Below are 15,706 nucleotides of genomic sequence, written 5' to 3'. Positions count from 1 at the left end.
AAGGAGGGAGAGGATGGTGATGCCAGTCAGTTTCCTGCAGTTCAGCCTCTGCCCGCAGGTTCCGCTCCTTTCTGCTGTACTTGGGCTATGATCTACGCTTGGCACAGGAGGCAAAGGTCACAGGGTTCTGCCGGACCCTGCGGGAGTTTGCCCTGGAGTACCGCACCTGCCGGGAGCGAGTTCTGCAACAGCAGAAGAAACGGGCAGTATATCGCGAAAGGAACAAGACCCGCGGCAGGATGATCACCGAGGCAAGTTCTTCCTGCCCCTCCTGTCCAATGGAAACTTCCAGCACATGGAGAAGCTTCTTAAGCCCCCTTGTGTCCTTGCAAGAGCAGCTCCTGTGACAACATCTGCATTGTTGCCTCCCCAGCTGGCAGCAGGTGGTGTACCCCCCGCCGTTCCTCAATGCAGTGTTTTTTCTCTCATTGTAGATGGAGAGGTTTGCTACCGCCAGCAAGCCCGAAGACAGTCCCGCCCCCGCTGTGCTCTCGGCCAGTCCCGAACAGAAGGATGAAGCTGGCCACAAAAGCATGGCCACAGTGCTTATGTCCACTCCAGAGCCATCCGGCCGCCGCTCCCGAGCCAGCAGAGGTAGGGAGGTGGGGAGATGTGTCTGTCTCCAGGTAGGGTCAGTCTCCTTTCCCACCCTCATTCAGCTTCTTGGCCACTCAAGAGCCCTTCTCCCTGGGGGTCTCCCCAAGCCACCAGCTTCCTAGCCGCTGCCTGGCCTTTACAGCCTTGTGTTCTCGCTTACAGTGGTGGTTTGATAATTACAGTTGTTGCTAGAGTGGTGAAGAAGCTGACACAACGGATGGACAGTTCCCAGGTCCAGGCACTGGGTTGTGTCCCAGCTCTGAATGAGATTGTGGGGCTGGTGCGTTGCTTGAGGGTGCTCTTAGATCCATCACCATTACTAAAGGCCCGGGTGAGCGCAGTGGATCAGAGTACCCAGAGCCAACTTTGCCAGGGGTGCCAACTATTATCATTCCTGGACAGGGATAGCCTTGCCCTTTGCAGCCTCATGATCAGACTACTTTAATGTGGGGCTGCCCTTGTGCCTGATCCAGAAGCTGCAACTGGTCCAAAATGCAGCCGCTTTGTGTACTTGGCGGGAGACCCAGCTTTACACATATGACCCCAATGCAGAAAGATCAGCACTTTTGGCTACAGAACCCAAGTACAAAGGTTTGTTATTTACATTTAAAACCCTAAAGAACATGGGGGCAGCTTCCCTACCAGCCGGACACCCCCAGTGCAGGCCAGGCTGCTCTTTCAAGGAGCCCCTGCTGGTCAGCCTGCAGCTGGCAAGCTGTCTTTTGGTAACCATGCAGGTCTTTCTGTGATCAAGTCCAAAGTGGGAGGGAGCCTGCCTCTCAGGAGCTGGTTTTCACGGCAGCCTCCTCTGTTCTAGGTTTTGGGAAGATCAGCCCCGCCAGCGTGACCCCTCCTGAGGACGATGCCTCTGGCTCTCCTGAGGATGCCTCTGAAGAGATCATGGACCGCCTGGTGAAGTCCGTCACCCAGAGCACTCCTCCCCGGCCGGGTGCAGGGAAGGAGCGCAAGCGCTCACGTGGGAACCGGAAATCCCGTAAGCACGGAGCTTCTTTTATCGCCCCTTCACAGAGTGCAGCCATGTGTCTGTTTGTGTATGTGTATTCATTTGTGTGTGTTGAGCACGCTTGGATCTCCATGCCAGGCAACCCAAATTCAAGACTGGCAGAGAAGAGTGGCATTGCTTGTGCCAATTGGCCAAGAGGGCATCATTTATGAATTCAAACTTTGTTCCCGTTTCTTTTTCCCTTTTGCACCATTTCCTCTGTTTTTTGCCAATCAAGGGGCAGGAGTGAGAGCCATGAAGGGACTGTCCCACATTCCACTATATCTTCATTTGTTTCTCATTTGTTTTCTTACATTTATATCCCCCCTTTGCACCCAGGGTGCTCTAGTGGTGCCAGCTTTGGCCTTGTTTTGGGACTGGGAGCCCCTGCCCTGTGACTGTTGGGATGGGGGAATCCTAGACTGCCTATGTTAGAATGTCCCTGCTTACCTGGACTTCCTTGATCCCGTTGTGCTTCTTCTCAGTGAGGCGCACCCTGAAGAACGGCCTCAGCGACGAACTTGTCCAGGCTCTGGGCCTGGCGCAGGCGGCTGGAGTAGCTGTGTGATGGCGAAGAGGGCCTGTGGCCTTGGAGGAGCTTCTGAGGTAGAGCAGACTGCCCATCGGCTGGAGGAAGCTGGGGCTGGCCAGCAGAGCCCTGTGATACCTGCGCAGTTCTATGTGAGAGATGCTCATCACCAGATTTGCCTCGAGTGGAACCTTGCCAGCGTGTTTAAGCTTTTGTCACTCCCTGAAGCCAGCCCCCTGGCCTTCCCCTGACTGTGGTGCAGCTGGGGGTGGGGGCAGTGCTGGCCATGCTGTGCAAAGACTTTCTCAAAGTGTGGGGGAGGGACTCCACCTGCCTAGAAAAGTATTATATTGTGTGTGTGTGTGTGTGTGTGTGTGTGTGTTGTGTTTAGACTGTTTCCGTCCAGTTCCTGGTTGAGGGGCATGGCTCAGGAACGAGAGAGTTGGCTACCTGGCTGCTGGGAGCCAGCTGGCTCCAAATCAATTAGTCCCTCTCTCTCCTGGGACTTCTCCTACTTAGCAGGTCAAATAGTCCACAGCCCTTCTGCAAGCCCGTCCGCTCCTGACTGTGGGATGGAGCCACCTCCCTGGGCAGCCCTGAGCCCAATGAGCCTTGGGACAACCTCTTCCTGACCCCACCCCCCAGGCTCTGCTGGCCTGTGTTTGTCTGCAGCAGAGTCGCTTGCATCCCCTGTGTGATAAACTCCCAGCAGTCCCAACCTGAGGGTCCGTTCTGGGCAGCCGGAGAGCCAAGTGAGCAGAGGGGACATTTGGGCACCTCCCGCTGCCGTCCAGGTACAATCCTGAACAAGGGTTTAAAAAGCTGGCAGCCAGCTTCCCTGTTGCACAGAGCTCCTAATCAGTGGTTGGCTGGTGTTCAAATGAATAATGAGAAATAAAGGCTGTTACAATTCAGGCTGATGTTAGCATGGCAAAATTTATTTCTTTGTAATATTTCTATGCTGGTATACAGAGGCTGTTCTTAAGTCAGTAAATTGAACAAAAGGCAATAACCTTTCCTTCCTTAGCTAAGCATTATAATGGTGGGAAACATGGTGGGAAGTGGAAGGTCCCCTTTGGAATGAAGCCCCAGAGCATGGAGGTCTTACAGCAGAGTGTTGGAGGCCCCCTGAGGTGGCATTTCCAGAGCTCTCTAGTGGAATCTGAGAAAAGGGTCCGCAGGGACAGGGGCCACCTGCTCTTCCTAGGGCTGCCTGCAGGTGGCAACAAAGCCCCAGAGCTGACTGCCTGGGGTGACTGTCCTGCCAGATCGCCACCACATTTGGCTTGAGCCAAACCTCTGTGTGACTTTCAGAGGGTAATTTGAAATAATTTCAACAAGGTGAGCATATTCCTAACAGGGAGTGGGCCTTTCCACATCTGTATTAAAACCCAGTACAGTCTGGCATAAAACCTTTTTAGCATCAGCTGATGAAGGGGACCATGAAAATCCCCACCCCTAATTTCTTTGTTTTGCTAATCTTATCAAGGCTACCTGTGCTAAAATTCTAAAATGAAGCAAAAACAAAACTGGATAATGCTAAATAGCAATGATATTTAAGTAATTTTACTATTTATATGTCACCGGTGGTGCTGGGCAACCAGACCCCTCTTACTCCACGATGGGCTTTTCTGAAGGGGCTGAAGCCAACCATCTATCTTTCGCACATAATGGGACACTTGGCGTTCCACGGATCCTTGAAGCCAAAGGAAGCCTGCTCAGCCCTGCTTGGGCTGCATCCGCACCTCCTCGCTCTTCCCTGTGTATGTTTTTTTAAAAGAAGTGTTTTGTGCTCCCGTGGTTCACTCTGCCATGTGTTGAAGCGCCTGCCTGCTTTGGCTCCAATCCTGTTGGCACTCAGCCACCACAGTTTGCTATTAGGATGAAGAGGAGGGTGACTGTAAAACTGGTAGCTTGGAAGCTGGCTTGGGTACTTAAATCCAATTTAACAGAGTGAGTAACAATAGCTTCTTGATGAATGGAATTTTCCGATACTTTGGAAGTTGCCGTCCTGGGCTGATTCCCGGGAAAGCCTGCCAGAGAGGATCCCTCATGCCCAGTGATGAGGCTCATGATTCACAAAGGAGATTGCTAAGTAGAAATTTATTGACAAGAGGAAAAGCTTGCCTCCCTCTGCCACCTTTGGATGTGGCTCTGAAGCTGCTGCTGCCACCTTCTGAGTGTTGGATGTGCCCTCCCTCCTCCATACACTGCAGGGAAAGAATAGATAGGGCACCACCTTGGCTATGGGCAGCATGGAGGAGAGCCAGAGCTGGCCTAAGCAGCCCCAGAGACAAATTGGGAGCCCTCAGGAGAAGCCTTTGCTGCCTTACAAGGCTGGTGTTCAGCTCTGGGTTCACCCTCTGCGTCACTGAGCCTATCCCCTTGATTGTTCCACCCTCATATCTTGCTGCCTCGAGCGACGGTTTCACCTCTTGCACCATAATGCAGGCCTAGGGGATGCAGCTGCTGCTCCCCCAGCAAGTCAGCAGTATAAGACACAGGCACTGGGTAGGATGTTCTGGGAAAGGAGAAGAGGGCAGAGAAGCTTAAGCATGGGGTGTGTGGAGCCTGAGGTGTCCTGTGCTGTTGAGGGCTTTACTAGGGGCACACAGGATTTTTGATCCCCTCCACGGAGCAGCAAAGCAGAAAGGGGGACCAGGAATGGCAAGGATGTCTCCTCCGCCCACCTGCTTGACGGCTGCTCCCTGCCCTGGAGGAGCTGCAGCCAGACGGACTGGGGAGGGGTCTCTGGGGGAGAGTGGGGGCCAGTTCAGGCTCTGGCACTCCTAGGCAGCTGGTATGAAGGAGGAGCTGGAGCAAAAACAAAGGGGGAGGAAGACCCTGTCTGGTGGGGGTGCAGAGGGTGCAGTTCCTCCAACAAAAGTAACTCTTCTATCATCTGGCCCCCAACCAGGGAGAGCCTGCTGCTCCTCTGATACTGGTGGGAGGCTTTATCATGTTTTTATGCCACACTGAATCTTCCTTTAGTTGATTGCTTTTTTTGCAGCAGACAGCGAACACAGGATGAGCAGACAAGGGAAGAAGGACGAGGGGCCCTTTCTCCAGTTCCTTGTCTTCAAGTGGCACCTGCTCCCCGAGCCGAGCGCTTGGGCTTATGCTGTTCTTTTCATCGCATTTATTGAATTCAATCTCAGTGTTCTACCAAAGGCTCAGAACTGGAGCTGTCATCTGATTCAAGAAATCTCATCAGTTAATCATATGATCTTTGTGCATTATTACATTTGTATAAATAAAACCAAGCGTTCTGATAGTACATTTCCCAGTTGCCTAAGATCCAGCATGTCTTACGGACAGGTTTCCAAGGTTCTGGCACAGGTCACATGCCCATAGGACATCAATCATTCGAGCCCCGACCCCGATGAAGCAGCCCACTCTTCAGCTTGCCTGGCCAAATAATCCACTTCAAAGAAACAAATTAATCAGGAGCCTCCATGACTCTCAAAGCAAATGACAGCTTAAGGCTGGAGCCTTCTCATGCAGAGAGAATAAAAATGTCGTTGCAGGATAAACTTAGTGGGTGAGAGAGGCAGGGTTATGTCAGCCCATATAGCCAGGAGCAGGAACACAGAGAGAGGAGCTCACAACAACCCTGCGGTGTGGCCCTCTGTTGTTATCTGTTGCTGTTTTTTTATTTTAAGGGAAATATGGCTGAGGCGCTGTTAAGTAGCTTGTTGCTGAAACAAGGGGAGAGCCATTCAGGTGGTGGGTGGCTGGGTGTTTGCTGGTATGAACATTTTATTTTGCCTTTGGTTTTCAGCAATTTTTTGTTGCAATCCCTTTCCAAAGTACAAAAAAAGCAAAATCATTTCAAGTTCCACACCTCAAATATATGAGATGATGTACAAACAGAGCCAAACATACAAACCACAAGCTAAATACATGCAAATAAAACTCAAAATTGCCAAACCAACAAAAATAGCAAATATACTAATGGCAACAGCAGGTGCGAGGGTTTCAGCAGGAATGATCTCGGGGATAAAAAGTCATTAGGGAGGCAGTTCAGGTGAGCACCTGTTCTCTGTATAGTAGGAACGCCATGAGTGAGTATGTTCGTGCCAAAGGCTCAAATCCGTTATGCTCAAAAAAGGAAAAGGGCGGTTCTTTGACCCATGCTGATAGCATGGCAATAGTTATTATATAACTTCAGGCGCCAGGCGAAAACCTTTATAACCAGGCCTTCCTTGGGCTGATTAAACATTCTGTGACCTTTTATATGTGCTTGTAGGAGGACGGGTCATTATTATGTATTTTGTGTTTCCATTTTGTATTTGAACTGTCCTGTGATCTTTGGATGAAGGGCGGTATACAGATTTCATTAATAATAATAATAATAATAATAATAATAATAATAATAATAGGTATAACAAAATAGGTACCCCAACAGCTATTTTGAGCAATTAATTTATTCATATGTGGGTGTTTGGAGCTTGTCAAGCTCTTCGCCCTCAGGATCCCAGTCCCAAGTCCCACAGGTAGCCTTGCGCTCAGTGGAGAATTGCCAGCCTAACATCAGCTGCTGAGAGACCTCCAGGAACAGAAGAGTTTGGCAACTCCTGAAGCTTGAGTTCCTTGCCTGGTTCAGGGTTCGCCTTCAAGGAGAGCAGAATTCCTGTGCCTTTGACAGTTAGTGTGGCTTGCAGAAATTCAACAGGTTAACCCTTTTCTTTATGGAAGAAAGCTTCAGCTGTGGACATTCTGTCTGACAGGCATTTTAATACTCATGGGTGGCTCTTGACTTGTGTTTTCCCAACCCTACCTCAAAAAAATCCAAACAGGTATCAAAGGTCACCTGACCTGGTCATAGTACCCCCTACAGTGCTGATTCTACTAATAAATGTCCATTCATACATCTAAATTAGCCTATGCAAATTGTATGTATTACAGGTGCAGCAGAGGGTACAATCCTCATGCAAAGTACTGTGCCCAAGAAATATTGTCTCCCCTCACCAAAGAAATCCATTGAGCAAGAATCCTATGAGCATCCTCTTGCTCCATCAGAATGAGATGGAATCTCATTTCTCCTAGATTTGTTGGCGTCTCAAACCGGCTAAGCAGGGAAATGGCATTAGCTTCTCCTTATTGACCGCTCAGTTGACTGGGAAGTTTATTCTGCTCAGGGAGAGGCAAGATACCAAACTCATTTTTGTGTGGGGGGGTATTGATGAAGTCTAGGAGGAATTGTGAAAAGGGGACCCTGTGCCAAGCATCCCTGCCCACCCCCTTGCTGAATGGCTTTGTAGCCACTGGTTCTTTGCTGCTGGTGACCAAAGCTTTCTTTACCACCATAATGGCTAGAAGCTTGACTTTAAGTGGAACCGTCTCCCTCAGGAGGTTGTGGTCACTCCTTCCTTGAAGGCTTTTAAGCAGAGGATGGATGGCCATCTGTCATGCTTCAGCTGAGATTCCTCCTGCATTGCAGGGGGTTGGAAGATGGCCCTTGGTGTCCCTTCCAGTTCTATGGTTCTAAGTGGAGATTCATTAGAACAGCCCTACTCAAAGCACTGGTCCATGGGCCTGTGTCAGACCACAAACCAACAGTTGCTGGTCCACGGCAACTCCACCACATCCCAGGTTGGGTGGGATGCTTCAGGGACCAAATTTGGTGGCAGTCACTGCCACATTGTATATGTGTGTGGGTATTACTGCCCCCATCCCCAACATTACAGAGCTTGAGAAGCCCTGCTTTGGAATACACATGTGAGGGCAGCAGCAGCAGAAGCAGCAGGAGGAGGGATTTGGTCTTACCTAGAATGTGGTACGTGCAGAAGCCGAGGACGTGTGAGACTTTGACCTTGAGCGAGTGTTTCCAAGAGAAACAGCCGGAATGAGCTTTTTCCCCTTTGGCGTTTTAGTAAGTCTAACTGGTTTTGAGGATAACTCTCTCCCCCCCCCCCAGGGGCATGTTTTGTAAACAGCTGCTGGTGCCAAAAGAGGACGGCTGAAGGAGAGCAGAGCCTCCTCATGGGACACTTGTGTAAAAGGGGCAGAGAAGATGCTGGTGGTGGAGGAGACCTTGGGGCCAGATTAGTCTGCCTGAAGGAGGATGTGGGGAGGTGCATCCCAGGCACAGGGATGGGGTGGGGGGACAAGGACCCTCCTGGCTGCTGACTGGCCTGTGTTGACCCTTTTCTTGGCACATGGAAAAACCAGGCCTGACTGGATCTGGGGAGGACAGTTTACACTCTGCACTAACATAGACATGCTGTATTTTGCACCCAAATAACTCCCCCCTTTGGTACCAAACAAAACTATCTCTTGTATAGATTTGTTTATACTGCAACATTCCGGTGTTTGAACGATGGAGGGGAAAGGGGTGAGTGATTCACTGTGTTGAACAGTGGGGCTGTACGCGCAAAGCCTTCCCTGGGAGTAAGGCCCACTGAATTCAATGTGAATGACTCATGAGAAAAAGTGGTTAGGATTCCGGCAGATGGAGGCTTTGGCCCACCTCCAGAGAGCCAGAGGAAGTCTTGCTGAGTTCCATAGGACAGATTTCCCAGCTAATGCAATAATTAATTCACCGGGTGAGAAACTTTGTCGGATACAAAAATTTCTGAGTTTGTAGATAATGAAGCTGGTTTGCGGCCTAGACAGCCAGAAAGTGCTGTAGACGAGGCTGAACTTCCCCTGGTGAAACAAACTGTGAATCAAACTGAAGGTCAGACAAAGGATTTCAAGGTGATTGAGTGAGCCTTGGAGCACTGGGTGCTGCAAAATGATTGGTCCAGTGGAGTCTGGGCATCCCGCAGCTCAAGGCAACATTCTAAAAGTGAAAAGCACCAAGGAATGCTCAAATGGAAAGTATAAACTGGCTGACCCGGTTAAAAAAATAAAAAAAATAAAAAAGAGGCATAAAATGACCTGCACTTTGACACAGTGACAGAACGTCACATTTGCCAGAGTGGCGCTAGGCAGCACTGATTCCCACAGGTATTTCCCCATCACTGAGCCAGGGTGGTGGTTTGGAATCCCCCCCCCCCTTTTCAGGCAGCCCATTCCCCATTGATCTCCCTCCACACCCACCCCACCCTAGAACTGGCTGACCTTGCAGCTCTTGAGAAGCCCAGATCATTAGGTTCACATGTGTTTGTGTATGTGAAGGAGCTTTGTGTTCCTGTCTTCTATGTTTATATAGGGCTCTGTGCTTCTCCGTGTGTCTGTATGTGAGAGGTCCATTGCTGGTCCCTTGCCTGGAGCACACAAAAACCTGGAGGTGGCTTTGCTCCAGGGTGGTACAGAAGATTCTGGAGCTCTTTGAGCTTGGCCCATCCTCAATCTCACCTCCTCCTCCTGTTGCAAGTCTGTGAAAACATAGCCTGTTTCCATGTGTGATGCTAGAAAGTCTTTGTGAGTGTTTCTTCGGCCACTGGTGCTGCCACACAGAACTACAGTTGACAACAAAAGAGCCAAACTTCTTATTCTTATGCTTCTAGATAGAATGATCAGTGATATAGAGCTGAGGTAAGGAACCTTCACTCTAGCAGCCAAATATGTTCCTCCAGGCCTCTCAGTCTGGCCCTTGAGACTCTCCTCTCAAACCACACCTCTCAGCAGCCGTACTTCATGCCATTCTTGAGGGGTTTTGCCTGGGTGGAATATGCCCTTTGAAAGCTGATAACCCCTCTTAGTTGCCTGAGTGGAGGATAGAGATGGGGAGAGTGGGTTTGAAAGTATACAAACATAAAATTTGCATTCATTTATTTGCTCACTTTTGCCTCGAGCCTCATGCACCCCTGGCATGTGGCCCTCAGAAAGTTGTCCTGATGGGAATGCAGCCCCAGGCCTGATCAAGTTTGCCCACCCCGCTACAGAAGGACAAGTCTTGATGAAAGAGAACCAGCATGGCTTCTGCAAAGGTAAGTTATCTGAGAGTGTCAACAAACATATAGACAGAGGTGATCCAGTTTGACATTGCGTAAGACTTTCAAAAGGGTCCTTACCAAAGGCTCCTAGGTAAGCTTAGCAGTCATCGAATATGAGGCGAGGGCCTCTTGCAGATCATGAATTAGTTAAGTTGCAGGAAACAAAGAGTAGGAATAAATGGACAGTTCTGATGGTGAGATGGAGAAAGTGGGGTCCCCCAAGGATTGGTATTGGAATCTGTGCTTTTTAACTTGCTCATAAATGATCTAGAGTTAGGAGCGAGCAGTGAGCAGGTGGGCAGGTTTGCTGATGATACTAATTTTTTCAGGGTCATTAAAACAATAAGAGATTGTGAAGAGTTCCAAAGGGATCTCTCCAAACTGATTGAAAGGGCAGTAGAATGGCAAATGTAATTCATTGTAAGCAAATGTCAAGTGATGCACACTGGGGCAATAATAATAATAATTTAAGACAGACACTCATGAGCGTCTGTACTGGTGGTGACTGCCAGGAATGGGAGCTTAGGGGCATGGGCATGGGCAGGGGGCTAGCTGCCCTTCCCCAAATCAAGTAAATAAAAAAAAAATTTAACTGACTGACCAATCGCATTGCAGATAGCTTGGTTCTGCCCCCCCAAAAAAGTCCTGCTCCCCCAACATAAATCCTGCTACATTTATGCTTGGGGTCATTGTGGATATCTCTAATATGTTGACCTAGTGTGCAGCATTTGTGGGAAATGTGAATTTCATGCTAGGCATCATTCGGAAAGGAAGTGAAAACAGAACTGTTGATATAACACAAATTGATGATGCAACAGCATCTGTAATAATGTGCATTATACTTCAAAAGGGATGCGGGTGGCGCTGTGGGTTAAACCACAGAGCCTAGGACTTGCCGATCAGAAGATGGGTGGTTTGAATCCCCGTGACGGGGTGAGCTCCCATTGCTCGGTCCCTGCTCCTGCCAACCTAGCAGTTCGAAAGCACGTCAAAGTACAAGTAGATAAATAGGTACCGCTCCGGCAGGAAGGTAAACAGCATTTCCGTGTGCTGCTCTGGTTCTCCAGAAGCGGCTTAGTCATGCTGGCCACATGACCCAGAAGCTGTACGCCGGCTCCCTCGGCCAGTAAAGCGAGATGAGCGCCGCAACCCCAGAGTCAGCCACGACTTGACCTAATGCTCAGGGGTCCCTTTACCTTTACTATACTTCAAAAAGGATACTGTAGAATTGGAAAATTTTTATAAAAGGGCAACTGAAGTGAACAAGGAATGAATCCTCTATGAGGAATGATTGCAGCATTTTGGGATAAGATGATAGAGATGTATAATATTATGCATAGTGTGGAAAAAGGGGAGAGGGTTTTTTGAATGTGGGACAAACTGAAATAGCTGTCAAGTGAAGACATCTACATCCCCTGCACCCACCCTTAATAAACATTTTCACCACTTTTGCAAGCAGGTCTTCTGCCTCTAGAGAAGAAAGGGCCCCTTTTTGACATGGCATTGCATCCTTAGATTCATAAAGGGGCCCAGAATATACCCAACACCCACTTACGAACTGGTGCACCTATGTTTGGGGGCATGACCCCCTTCCTTGGCGGTGCTGCTCTTTTACATCTCGCCTCGGCTAAAGCCAAGCCACTCTCAACTCCCCGGAGCTTTCCAGCATCACCACACCCCAGAAAAACCACTCCGTCCAGTTTGCTGCCACTCAGCAAAGGTGCTGGTGTTTGGGCTGGTTGTGAAATATGTTTTTCTCGCCCACCCCCCTCTCCACGTCCAGCACTGCATAATGGAGTTTGTTTTTGTTACAGAGGTGTGTGTGAGGATGGGGCAAACCTCACGTCCCAGCGCCTGGGTGGTCCTCCACTGCCGCAGGCTCCAAAGCCAGCACGTTGCCCTTCAGGAAGAGAAGGGAGCTGGGCCCTTGCAGCAGGGGCCCTGTGGCACAGCCCTGGCACACTGCCTTGCCAACGGGTGTTGATCCTGGCACACAGCGGAGTCTCTCCTAATCCCATGTGCCGCAGAGGACAGAGGGTCACGTTTTGGCGCAGGTTGTGTTGTGAGCCCCAGGGTTTCTTGGACTGGGGCTGGTGTACACACAGGCTATGGAATGGGCCTGGGCACGTGGGCCTGGATGGCTCTCCCTTGCTGAATTACTGGAAAGCGCTCTGTGTTTAAAAATGATGTTGACGTCTCTTCCCATGCAGTTAGATCTGTCTGTGTTGCCTATTACTTACTGGGACTGGATATTAGGAGCAAGTGCCAGCCACGCTACTTGGTTCAGACCCCAGTTCAGTGCTTTAGAAAAGAGCAAGATTTGGCCCAAGGTACTTCAGAGATCGAGGTCTGAATACAAATCCTGACCTGGAAAATGGGTGAAATTTGCAGGGATATTAGCCCCTGCTCGGTTGATAGTAACTGCATGATTATAGTCAAATATGCCCACGGTTTTTATGTTGGACACCTTGAAGTTTTAGTAGGAAGTTTAAAAATGCTTTTAAATACTTTGCATTGTTGTTATTGCTTTTTATCGTTTGCCGCTGTGAGAGGAAGGGCAGGCTAAAAATCAAATTATTAATCATTAATATTCATAATACCTCCCCCCCAAAACCCTGTCTTTAACTTTTTTAATTTGTTGGCATGATTGAATGAAATTTGAAGGCATGGTTGCCCTTTCTGAGGGGGTGAATTGTGCCAACTTTCAGAAAGATATTGGTAGCATTTTTTTCTGCAATGGCAACCTTACAAATTTGTAGTTGAAAAAAAAAATATATTCCTTTAATCACCTGTATTGTTTTATAGGCAATATGTATAAAAACAGCATAAACCTTGGTAAGAAACCTGCCAAATTACAGGCACCTCTTATACAGTGGTACCTTGGGTTACATATGCTTCAGGTTACAGACTCCACTAACCCAGAAATAGTACCTCGGGTTAAGAACTTTGCTTCAGGATGAGAACAGAAATCGTGCTCCAGTGGCGTGGCGGCAGCAAGAGGCCCCATTAGCTAAAGTGGTGCTTCAGGTTAAGAACAGTTTCAGGTTAAGAACGGACTTCCAGAACGAATTAAGTACTTAACCCGAGGTACCACTGTACTTTGGTACTTATACAGTATTTGGTACTTGTACAGTGGTACCTTGGTAGTCGAACAGCTTGGCTCTCAAACAAATCGGCTCCCAAACTCTGCAAACCCAGAAAATGTTCCGGTTTGTGAACATTTTTTGGAAGCTGAACATCCGATGCCTCTTCCACTTGAGTGCAGGAAGCTCCTGCAGCCAATCAGAAGCCGCTCCTTGGTTTTTGAACAGTTTCAGTAGTCGAACGGACTCCCGGAAGGGATTAAGTTTGAGAACCAAGGTACCACTGTAGTTGACTTTTGGTGGGGAAGGTTGGGAGAACTAAAAGGCATTTAATGCTCTTTCTGTGGCTTTGGGGGCAATGATTTTATCAGGAAAAATTATCTTGATTCATTGCTCTTCTGCACACACCCTCCAGGATAAAAGAAGCACCTCTCACCAGTTTCTAGACAGTTCCATGGATGGTCATCCCCTTTCCAGGCACAACTCTTTTGTGCTGGTTGTTACCTAAAAAATTGACTTCCAAATTTGGCTTTCAGGCAGCTTCTGGCGGTGTCATTTATCAAGCAGTATTCTCTGTCGACTAGCAAATATTGCCAGAGTCCCAATGCCAGGGAATCAAGTGCCAGATAACCTTGTGTGCTAACTATCAAATTCTCAAATATACAGAAACAAGTGTCATTGGATGCTAAATTATGAAGTATGTAAAGGTAGACAGATTCTTGGAGAACTGTGTGTTTGATCCTTGACCTTCATGACAGATTAAGATTGACAAATTGCAGAATCTCTGAGAGGCAGGGCATGAAGGCCACTTGGGAATTCAACACACACACACATTCTGATACTCAGTGCAAGAGGCTGGGACTGAAGCATCCATCCCCACCAGATCAAAGAGGGGCTGCCTAGCCTCTGCTTGAAGGCAGGCAGCCAAGGAGAGCTTACATGTTCTCCCCCATGAAATTTATGCCCATGTCCAACGGCTCTTCCCAGCAAGCAGTTCTGCCTAATGTTCAACCAACATCTTCTAAGAATATTAACCGACCAATCACATCAAATGAAACCAAATTACATAAATTCCAAATTACACAGCCGAATTTTAAATTTTTGTTGGGGATACCTATATTTCAAGTTCCAAAGGGGATCCAATCAACTTCTTGCTTCTTACTGCTGTTTTAATGCCCACAAATCTAACCGTAGGATGTTCACAGTACTATCCAGTCCTTTCTTACTGTTTTTCCACATCTCTTGTTGTTATTTTCATATATTTTTCCTTTCTCTTTGTGACCTCTGATAATCTCCGCAAGCTGGTTAGAACAGTTTGTAATCCTGCGTGGATATTATTTTTTTTATCCAGTAGCCATATCCAGACGTTTTCCATATAACATCACTTCCATACATCAAAACAGTCTTAGCGTCATTAATCTTCACCAATCTGCCTCCTTTCTCAAAACCTCTGAGGAGATTCACTAGGAATGCAGTCTGAAAACAAGTCCGTTCTTCCTCCCGGCTATAAATCCTTTGGCAAGATGGCGACTCCGAATTAATTGCTGCGCCATTCCCAAAAGTTCTTATTGCTTTTTGATCTCCATAAAGCATACTTTTGATTAAAGTTTATCTCCACACACAGACCTTAATCATCCTGCTTGGGTCAGTTCAACCGACGATTCTAATGAGGAGGGGTTCTTGTAAATCACATAGAAGGAAAGTAAAAAAGCCCCCCCCCCCCATTCAGTCCCGTTGTCAATATACCTAGCCTTTGGTGTATCTTCATCGTAAAATATTCCTGTTTCTCCAACCCGTCGTCTTCTTTCGCAGAGGTCACTTAAATTAGCAGACTTCACTCCCCTTCTTCACTTGAAATATGTGCATTTGCTTATTTTGTAATTAATTATTCCAAATTGCTGCAACTAGTGTGCGATCAGAGACAGCGTCCAGGAGAGCCGAGGTCCACACGGGGGCATTCTGCCTAGGGCCCTCACCCCCTTCTTTCGAATTAGGGGGTGATTTATGGGCACAACAGGCAAGGGCAGTGTTTCCCATTTCCTTGGGGCAACAAGGGAGGCTGCCTACTCCCATAACAGCCTCTTAATTACCCCATGTGAGTTGAAGAGATAGTATTGTCGGCCATCTTCCAATGCGCCCCCTAGTGGCCCCCGATGTTCAACCAACATCTACCCTTCAGCAGAGGCGGAGCTAGCTGCTCTGGCACCCAGAGCGGCACACATGCTGTGCACCCAGGGGTGGGGCTAGCCGCCCACAGGAGCGGGGCGAGAGTCCCAGGGGGTGCCGCCCACAGTGAGTGGTGAGCATCCCAGGGGGGCGCCACCCACGGTGAGCGTCCCAGGGGGCAGGGCAGCAATGTCACCCCCCCTCAGGGATGACACCTGGGGCAGGCCGCACCTATCACGCACCCCTTCAGGTCATGGGATCTAGACCCTGCTTTCCCTCTGGAGCAACAGCAGCAGCAACAACAGAACAAGCCTTTTCCCTCTTTGATGTGATCTTCAGAGATTTGACAAGTTCAGTATTATCTATCTGGACAACTGAGTTCCTCCGTGCTTCACTGTGAAAAAGCATGTGCTCCATCCAGGATCAAAGGAGCAAGCAGGGT

The 15,706-nt window shown here is 48.6% G+C and overlaps 1 protein-coding gene across 2 annotated transcripts in view; it reads left to right on the top strand.

Annotated features, from left to right (window-relative positions):
* Positions 1 to 3,049, top strand: part of FHOD1 (formin homology 2 domain containing 1) — a 33,077-nt gene extending 30,028 nt beyond the window's left edge. For both annotated transcript variants that reach the window (XM_083452772.1, XM_083452773.1), the window contains 4 exons: positions 59 to 251; positions 435 to 594; positions 1,415 to 1,591; positions 2,086 to 3,049. In XM_083452772.1, the coding sequence (XP_083308898.1) occupies positions 59 to 251; positions 435 to 594; positions 1,415 to 1,591; positions 2,086 to 2,168 (613 nt within the window). In that variant the 3' untranslated portion in view covers positions 2,169 to 3,049. The remainder of the gene's footprint in view (positions 1 to 58; positions 252 to 434; positions 595 to 1,414; positions 1,592 to 2,085) is intronic.
* Positions 3,050 to 15,706: the final 12,657 nt, after the last annotated feature.

The sequence above is a fragment of the Podarcis tiliguerta genome (genome assembly GCF_965153285.1).
Source record: "Podarcis tiliguerta genome assembly, chromosome: 8".
Taxonomy (NCBI): domain Eukaryota; kingdom Metazoa; phylum Chordata; class Lepidosauria; order Squamata; family Lacertidae; genus Podarcis; species Podarcis tiliguerta.
This window is presented reverse-complemented; position numbering and strand designations above follow the sequence as displayed.